This window comes from Macadamia integrifolia, unplaced genomic scaffold (assembly GCF_013358625.1).
Source record: "Macadamia integrifolia cultivar HAES 741 unplaced genomic scaffold, SCU_Mint_v3 scaffold2147, whole genome shotgun sequence".
In the NCBI taxonomy this organism is placed as follows: domain Eukaryota; kingdom Viridiplantae; phylum Streptophyta; class Magnoliopsida; order Proteales; family Proteaceae; genus Macadamia; species Macadamia integrifolia.
The window spans coordinates 80,210-90,051 of NW_024868540.1; the positions used below are offsets into that span (position 1 = coordinate 80,210).

At 39.4% G+C, this 9,842-nt stretch overlaps 1 protein-coding gene across 3 annotated transcripts in view; it reads left to right on the forward strand.

Annotated features, from left to right (window-relative positions):
• Window positions 1-9,562, forward strand: part of LOC122065892 (plant intracellular Ras-group-related LRR protein 7) — a 51,881-nt gene extending 42,319 nt beyond the window's left edge. Inside the window, exons 7-10 of one of the 3 annotated variants that reach the window (XM_042629716.1) lie at window positions 5,955-6,040; window positions 7,536-7,637; window positions 7,735-7,865; window positions 9,242-9,562. In XM_042629716.1, coding sequence (XP_042485650.1) covers window positions 5,955-6,040; window positions 7,536-7,637; window positions 7,735-7,845 — 299 coding nt within the window. In that variant the 3' untranslated portion in view covers window positions 7,846-7,865; window positions 9,242-9,562. The remainder of the gene's footprint in view (window positions 1-5,954; window positions 6,041-7,535; window positions 7,638-7,734; window positions 7,866-9,241) is intronic. The other 2 variants (XM_042629715.1, XM_042629717.1) reach the window with 2 other exon arrangements.
• The last annotated feature ends 280 nt before the right edge of the window (window positions 9,563-9,842 follow it).

Here is a 9,842-nt window from a genome sequence, read left to right on the forward strand (position 1 = left end):
TTTCCTAAAAGGGAGAAACCCACAATTGATTGTGAGATCTTTTGAGACCAAAAGTGCTAAGGTGGAGGAGAGAGAAGAGAGAAATAAACTTTAAGAAATTTCCTATAATTTTTTGCTTATTTTCTTTCCCCTTTTTTTTTCTTAATTTATTTCTCTTCTTTTTCTCCCTCCAAGGGACGATTTCCTTCTTGCTTTGTGTGATTTGGACAATATTTTGGTGACGATGTGGAGGAGAGAGAAGATTTGGATAATCTTTATTTCTCCCTTTTTTTTTTCTTCTCTTCTTGCGCAGGAACCCTTTCACGATTTTCCTTGCTTCTAATTTGATGTGAAATCCCCTCCATGCCCTTAGTTCTTTAAGTAGTGAAAAGCAGGAAATCTTCAACAAAATTCTCTAAAAAAAACAACCATGAGATTCGAACTTGAGACCTCTTGGTGAGCAAGGGAATTTTGTACACCATAGCTCACCAACTACACTAGGTAGTTGTTGTTACCAAAAACAAATCTTCAATCACTTAAGAATGTGGTCCATTGATCCTTGTTGGCATTTGGAGTATTCCTTGTACCTCTGAGACAATTGCAAACGGGCTGGTTCTACATCTCGGTTCAGTTCTGATCCATTATTCTTTTTCTGGCCTGAAAAGAATAATCGCCTTGAAAATATAAAACCTGCAAAAAGAGAGTAAAACCCAAGGTAGCTCTATTCTAAATATGTAAAATGCATGTTTTACTACCCTAGATTTCACACATAAATGTGCTCATCTTCCATCAAACACGATGACAGTGGAGGGTAGAATCCTTTCAGCCGAGACCTTTACACATATGCGGTTGAAGGAGAGGCTATCCATAGTTTTAGTTCTCTTGTCTGAGTAGAGCGGCTTACCAATGATAGAACCAATGATGCGTAGACCCTCAATACACCAGAAGTGGAGGGAAAGGTTGGGGAGGGAGATCCAAAGAGGAATGGACGTCGGTTCTGACTCTGGAAGGAGGTGCGCTCATCCCATTGCTGCAAGAAGATGGGTTTTTTCCCCACATACCAAGGGCTGCCATCAATTGCAACAGACTTGTCTACAGAGGAAGAGAAGTTGAAAATGAAGATGCTGCTGTCAAGCATGAAAGTGGAGAGAGGGCACAAGGGTCTCCACTAATTGTGAAGAGAGGACTTAACAACTGAAAACGGAGGCCGGCTTCCCAAGAAAGAACCGACGATACAGTTCTTCCATTTACATATTTCAGATTCAAGAAGCTCAAGGGGCAAAGACCGACAGGGATGGATTTGAGGGAGGAGGGAGGGTGGGTAGTAAAGAGAGTGACCAGAGATAAGAAGCTAGGAGGAGGAAGGAGATGGAATAAAGGAAACAACGGAGGACTAGGGACTACTGTTGAGAGGGGGAGAGGGAGAAGGGTTGGAAGAGGAAGGCAGATCAGGATGGTTAGCACTGCCATCGGCAAAAGCTGGCGGGGGAAGGGGTGGGGGTATGGGTTCAGGTCATCGAGACCTGCATATGTTTAGTTATGATCTGTTCTTTAGTTGACTTGGGCTTTGTGCCACCACCTTAATATACCTATCCAACAACATTTTGCATGGATCCTTTTGTTTTATGATCTTTTTTCTTGGTCATGTCTTTCTATCCTTGTGTTGCTAGGGCGTTTCCCCATAAGCGATGCGCCATGTCGACACCCAGATGCGGTGATAAGTAGGCGAGGACAAGTGAGAGCAAAATTCATAACCTAACAACGTAGAATTAGATTGGCTTCCTGGAACATTGGATCCTTAACGGGTAAGAGCCTGGAGTTGATAGAGGTTATGAAGAGACGAAGAAATTAATGTCGCATTTATCCAAGAGACCAAATGGAAGGGTAACAAAGCAAAGATGTTAGATGACTTCAAACTCTGGTATACATATGGTTTAAATTATCTCTGATACCAATATGATACCCTTCGATACGCATCTTAAATTTTAACCAACCGATACGGCAATTGATACCGATACTTTAATCCTTAATCTTTAGCATATCTTAACGTATCTCCGATATGACACGATACTTTCCGAAATGTATCTTAAATTTAGCCGACCGATACAGCGGCCGGTACCGATACTTTAATCTTTGGGTATACCGGAGATCAAAGCAACAAAAATGGAGTGAGCATAATAGTGGACAAATATCTAAAGAATGATGTAGTGGAAGTCAAAAGGTGAGGGGATAGGATTATATCTATCAAACTGGTATTGGAGAAAGAGGTTGTCAATGCTATATGCACCCCAAGTAGGACTGGATGAAGGTTGCAAACGTCAATTTTAGGAACATATGGATGAGTTAGTGCAAGTTATTGACTAAGAGGATTCAATTATTATTGGAGGGGATTTGAACGGACATGTTGGGAGAGACCGTCAAGGTTATGAAGAAGTCCATGGAGGATATGGGGTTGGGGTCAGGAATGAGGAAGGGACCCCAATCTTAGACTTTGCGGTTTCCTATAACCTATCTATTGTGAACAATTTTTTTGCAAAAAGAGAGGGCACCTAGTTACCTACTAACGCGGGAATCACTCCATTCAGATAGATTTCTTCCATGATAGAAGGGAAAACAAAAGGTCATGTAAGGACTGTAAGGTTATCCCTGGGGAGAGTCTAACCACACAACATAGGCTAGTGATTATGGATTTGCGCCTCAGTGCTCAAAACCGTAGGAGAAGGGAGCTTATATACCTTAAGATAAAGTGGTGGAAATTAAAAGGAGAGTCCGTAAATGCATTTACTGATAATGTGGTCAAACAAGGAAAGTGGGACTTTAAGGGAGACACCAATGAGATGTGGAACGAGATGATGACTTGTATTAAGAGGATTGCAAAAGTTGTGCTAAGGGAAACAAAGGGTAGGTGTCAGGCACCTAGTGAGACTTGGTGGTGGGATGATGAGGTCCAAATTGCTATTAAATCAAGAAAAACTGTTTTAAGACATGGCAAAGGACTAAAGTAACAGAGGATAAGAAGAGGTATTATGAAGCCAGAAACGAAGCAAGGAAGACTGTAGGAATAGCTAGTGTGAAGAAATATGAGGATATGTATATCAACCTAAACATAAAAGAAGGAGAAAAAAATATTTATAAGATATCTAAGATGAGAGAAAGGAAGAGTATAGATTTTGACCAGGTGAGGATGAAAGAGTGTTGGTAAGGGATAAGGACATTGTGAAGAGATGGGATGATTTTATTTGTGACTTACTAAGTGGTGACAGTTCGAGTAGAAATGATGAAAACAATTGCATTACTCAACAAGATATCACACGTTATAGATATGTCCGAAAGGTCAGTGTGGCAGAAGTTAAAGAAGCCTTGAGAAAGATCAAAGTTGGCAAGTATACCAGGCCCAGATAAAATTCCAATTGAAGTGTGGAAAACACTAGGGGTTTGTGGGGTTAATTGGTTAAACAATCTGTTTAACATGATTATGAACACAAAGAAGATGCCAGATGATTTCCAAAGATGTAATAACTATAAAAGCATAAATCTTATGAGTCATACCATGAAACTCTGGGAGAAGGTTATTGAAGCCAACCTGAGAAGAGAAAATCGTATCTCAGTCAATCAATTTGGCTTTATGTCAGGTAGATCCACAACATAAGCTATCTACTTATTGAGGAGGCTCATGGAAAGGTATAAAGATATCAAGAAGGATCTCCATATGGCCTTTCTTGACCTAGAAAAAGTCTGAGTCCCTAGAGACTTACTCCAATATGTCCTAGTCAAGAGAGGGGTGTCGAGTAAATATGTGGAGATAATCAAAGATATGTATAAGGGTGTGGTGACTAGTGTGAGATTTGTGGGAGGTCTAGGCAAGGAATTCCCAATTACGATTGGGTTACATCAAGGATCAACTTTAAGCCCTTATCTATTTGCATTCATTATGGATGAGCTAATTAAGAACATTCAAGACGAGGTCCCATGGTGTATGCTCTTTGCTGATGATATTATCTTGGTGGATGAAACAAAATCAGGGATTAACACTGAGTTAGAACTACGGAGAATTGGAGATCAACCATGGAAACAAGAGGCTTCAAGATTAGTAGAACAAAGACTGAGTATATGATGTGTAATTTTAGTAACACTATGATGGATAATGACATGGTGAGAATTGGGGGTGAAACAGGGCCGGGTTGGATTGGGTTTCTTAAAACCCAACCCAACCCTAGGTCCCCAAAACTCAACCCTACTGGGTTCATGCTCAGGCCCAACCCTATAGGGCTTAGGGTCGGGTCAGGTTGACCCTAGCTAGTCCTATATTTCTTTTTTTTTTACCAAGATTCACAAATGTTAAGCCTATATTTTACCAAAGGGGGGGTGAGGAGATGTCAAGGCTATGGCCATCCCTTTTGCACCCTTAATCCATAAATTTGCAGCAAGCAAAGTTGTCAATTTGGTTATAAGATAGACATTTTATTCGCCTAGCATCACAACATCCCTCAGAAACTGGACAGACCAAAATTTGCCCCAATTCTTCATGATTGCAAATGTATCTAAAGTTCATATCAATACATGAAAGGAGACACAAAGACAGACTATGTAATGAAAAGAGGGGGGAAATAGTTCAGCCATTTGGTCGCCTTAGCTCAATAGGTAAGAGTATGTGGCTTGTGTAACAAATGATGTGGGTTGAAGTCATATAAACAACTTGTGTAACATATGATATGGCTTGTGTAACTCATGATTTGGGCCTAGGGGAAGGAGCACACTATTACTAAACACAATAATAAATCAAGGTTAAAATCGGGCCAGGTTGGGCCGGGTTGACCCTTATAACTGGGTTAGACAGGGTTCGGGCTTAGAGGCGGGCCAGGGCGGGTTCAGGCCATTAGGGCCAAACTTACACCACCGCAAAGTGACTCCTTTAGGTATCTAGGATCAATTATAAATAAAGACTATAACATAGAGGATGATGTTTCACAGAGAATTAAAGTGGGATGGATGAAGTGGAGAGGTGCAATTGGAGTACTGTGTGACCCGCGTATCCCTTTAAAGCTCAAAGGAAAGTTTTATAGGACTGTTGTACGACCGGCTATGAAGTATGGAGCGGAGTGTTGGGCAATAAAAAAGTGTCATATTGCGAAGCTTTGTGTAGCAAAGATGAGGATGTTAAGATGGATGTGGAAAAACCAGGAAAGATAAAATAAAGAAAGACCATATTAGAGCTGATCTAGGAGTCGCCCCAATCAATGACAAGCTCCGAGAATGTTGTTTAAGATGGTATGGTCATGTTCAACGAAGGCCTGGAGACGCCCCAATAAAGAGTAGGGATATGATCCCGACTGATGGAGCGAAAAGAACTAGGGGCAGGCATAAATTGACCATAAGAGAAGTTGTGAGAAATGACATGCATAGTTTGGGTCTTATACCAAGTATGACCTCGGATAGAGCCTATTGGAGAGCAAGGATCCAGGTTGCCGATCCCATTTAGCGGATAGTCTCCTGACTTGCTAGGTTGTGTCTCTTTCCTCTTACTTTCCTCCTTCATTTGTCCTTTCCGTCAATTTTCATTTTCACTTCTCCACAATTCCCGCCGCCCCTCTCAGTTAGGCATCTCTTCATTCCCCCTTTCTCTGTTTAGACCACAGTTTCTCCTACTTTGTTTTGTGGGATCCATGTAGCCGACCCCATTAAGTTGGGATAAGGCTTAGTTTGTTGTTGTTGCTAGTCATATACATTTGGAGTTGTTTTTGTGGGTTTAAATTTGTGGTATAATGACACTAAACTGACTGATTAAACTTGATTAAACTTTAAGATCATTGGTCCTTTCAAAGTACTTTATGGGTTTTTATTTGAATTTCTGTTGATGTGCTTTCCCCCGTTGCATGCAAATTCATTTCTCTTTTGTTTTTGAGGTTTTTGTCATAAATTGTCAGTTTTACCCCCTATTCTACACCCCACATTAATTTTGCAAGTTGTGCCTGCAGGCAATTCTGTTGAAGAGATTCCCTCATCGGTTTGCAATCTCATTCACCTAAAGTCTCTCTGCTTAGAAAAAAATAATGTTTGTCAGGTATAATCTTCTAGTCTTATTGAGTTTATATTGGTCTGCAAAGAGTAGATATTAGGTATTCTATCAATTTTTTCCCATCTGGTATCTTGATTGATTATTGTTCATATGCTTCTTTGTTGATTTTTATGCCTATCTTATTGAAAATGAATTTCCTGAAACATGTGTTGTTGGGCGTCTGTAAAACTAATTACTATGGTAACAAGGTTATCAGGGTGAAAACTTAATTTACCTTGTTATCTAGGTTTTTTATCTCATTTTTCACTCATTTCTCACTACCTAATTCAAGCATCAAATATCTACAGAAGTAGTTATTGTTTTGAGTTGCTTACACGCTAGATACTAATAATTTCTACCCCTGTAAGAATTTATTCAAATTTTCCTCTTTTTATGTTTTCTCTCTCTTTTTCTGAAATAAATCCTATATCTTTCTAATGTTTATTGAAAAGAGAATTCTTCCCCTCCCAAGGGCAGGTTCTGATACAATACTCACCTGTCCACCACTGGGAAACACCACTTCCCATTACCATCCAACTTGCATGTGTCAAGCATGCCACCAGCATCCATCCTGAACCAGGATCAAACTCTCATTGAGATTCATAGTTGCAGTTACAGTTTGGGCCTTGGCTGATATACTTTGTGTTGGTTACAAGTGCTGGAAAGATTTTTCATTGATATATTGTGGCAAATTCACTTAGGTTGTTGTGTTAACGGGTGTGTTGTGAAGTTATTGTCTTTTTTCTGCTGAATGTGACTCTTATGAAGAATTAAATTTATACCCAATCAGTAAGTAAGAAAGAATCTGTGCTCCATAACTGAGTTCCTGATAGGGAGAAAAGGGTAGGGGGAGGAAAAAGGATGAAGGCTAAGGAAAAAAAAATGATTTCTGAGTGCTTCCATTCATAAAGAATGTTCTGGTTTTCAACTTCTAACATCAAAGTGACTGGACATCGTTTCTGGTGTAGATTCTAGTTGGTTTTGGATAGTGTCTCTTCTTGGGGCCGTTGTAAAGTAAACGGACTTCCTACTAATAAATTCTATTGGTTTCTGATGTAGATTCTAGTTGAATTGTATATTTTTATCTTATGTTTTTGTGACAGTACAAGGCACATAGGTGAGGTCTAATATATCACATAGGTGAGGTCTAATATATCCAGTCATTACAATGTTTCTAGGAAGTCAAACACATGCTTCTTCTGTAGGGAGATGCCCTCCTTCAATCTAGCCACTTCAGTCCAAGTACTTTAATTCCCTCAGGTCCTTAATTTTAAACTCCTTAGCAGGGTGACAAGCTTAAGTTTAAGCTGCTTCCTGCGTGCCATAGATCCGAATATAAACCCAGAAGTTGCTGCAGAGTATTTAGATGGGTAATTGTTATTACCCAGGAACTTTTTTTTGCATCTCATACATTTATGATGTAAACATCTACTTTGTAGTATTTACTTCAGTATCACATTCAGAACATTACGATATTATAAGCTGAAATTTAATATTTCAGCATATTATTGGACAGATACCTCAAAATCTATTGAAGGAATGCAAATCTCTGCAGAATATTTCACTCCATCACAATCCCATTTCAATGGATCAGTTCCAACAGGCAAGTTGCATACTCTGTTTAGCTGCCAAATATTTCGTATTTTATTGAGGTTATGTATATATCATTCTAATAGATATCTGACATTTTTATCTTGAAGATGGAAGGTTTCCAAGAGTTTGAAGGACGTAGGAAGAAGAAGTTTGACAAGCAGATTGATTCAAATGTGATGATTGGTTCCAAAGGCCTTGACGAGGGTGTTGATTTATAACAATCTCCCCTTGATTAAGTGTAGGTTTTACACCTTTGTTGTTTTTATGAGACGTTTGTACTTTTCCATTACCTGAAGGGAAAGCCACCTTGGTATTAATGGATGGTGATTATCTGGTGATTTGAAGCGGCCTGATACTTGGTCGAATTTCTAGTTCCAAATAATGTGATCCAGTGTCTTGACATTCCCGGGAAGCAGTTTATCAGGCTTTGAGTGATTGACTAGTTTTATGTAGTGAAATGGTTCTTTTAGGCATCCGAGAACCTGAATTAACTGCTTAAACCTAGTTTGCGCAGTGAGTTTCCTCTATGTGATGAGTTTTTAGAACTTGTAGAGTTACTGGACAATGCTAGTGTTGGAAAGGAATGACAGGAAGAAAACAGAGCAACATTAGTGGCCATGTGTAGAGGTTATACACATGCATCCCCACTATCTTCATTCAATGTTGATCATCCCTCCTGCAAAAGGGGGAAAAAAGATTCTAGGCTTTTGATGGGGTTGCCACCTGAGCACCTCTAGGATGAGCCTTAGAAAACCTTATCAGACCAATCTGAGATATTTTCTTTAATTCCTTGTTACTAATCTGAGATTGAAAATGTAAAAACTGAAGTCACCATAGAAACAAATTCCATCTATGTGGGCACTTGACACGTCCACTTGGTCTGATTTTGAGGGCTTGGCACCATGAAGATGCCATTCAGGCACTCACTGATTTATTAATTTCTACAATTGGTGTTAAAGGTGCACTTCAAGTGTTCCTTGCTTTGCACAGAGGCACTTGCATTTCCATTAAAAGTGTGAGCCTGAAACGAGGTGATAAAGTGTCAGGAAAGCACCTAACCGGAAAATTTCTTTAAACTGTTTTATGGGAGCTGTTCAAAACTTGTCATATGATTATTGGGTTATTTGGTCCGTCCCTGCCTATTTCACCTTATTCCCCAATGGTCCATTATGTTTTCAGCTTTTAGTTAAAAATAGCACCTCCCTTCCTTGGCCACTAGAATGATGCTTGGCTGCACATTTTGGCTTTTCCTATAGCGAGGTTCCTGCAAATGTTTACATCAGCATCACACGTATGATCATCAGGTCCTAGTTATCAAATCCACTGTATCCTTTTTAGTTAAATATATAAATCTGACAGTGTATCCCTAGCTGTTTCTTAAAGAATTCTTAAGTAGGTTGGACCTATTGAATGCTGATCCCACCTTCTTGCATTTGTATTAAATGCAATGAAGACTGGTGCAATTTTGGTATATTCCAAAACAAGTTCTTATATCATTGCTCTGTTTTTTTCCGACTTATCTCTACCCCCTCTCTGTTAGTTTTCCTTTACTACACTGCATCAAAATCATTGTGAATTTGACAGTTCATTTAATATTTTATTTTAATGTTTTAGCAGGAAGATGTTATGGGAACACAAAAAGCGGAGTGGTTTTTTTGTGCAGCAAAGTTCTTGCAGGCTGCGGAGAATTTTTTTTTCTCTCCCTTCATAATTTATACGACATGCATTTATTCTCATAGCTTCTGTCACATTGTAAATGGGTGTTACTTCAACTCGGCTTTCTGTTATGTATATATGGTACAATGGCATAAATCTTCCAGAGGTGGTTCTTTCTGCCTCAGTCGCAGAATTCTTAGATGTATTGGGTTGTAACTCATGATGTAACTCTACTCTTTGGAATCATATAATTGAAATATTTGATCTTATTTTTCGCAAGTGGACTTATATATGGCCCCTTAGTCGATTTGCTTGAAGATGGGAAAGTTGATGATGGGCAGATACATGAAAGACCATATCCTTTCAATTGGGCATCGAACTTTCCTTCTAGTGTGTCATGTTGTGCCATTCTTTGTAAGGAGTAGGACCAGGAGAGGTCTTCTCTCTCTCTCTCTCTCTCTCTCTCTCTCTCTCTCTCTCTCTCTCTCTCTCTCTCACACACACACACAACACAACAGGTCCTATAAACAATGACAGCCTGAAGTATGACGAGATCTGC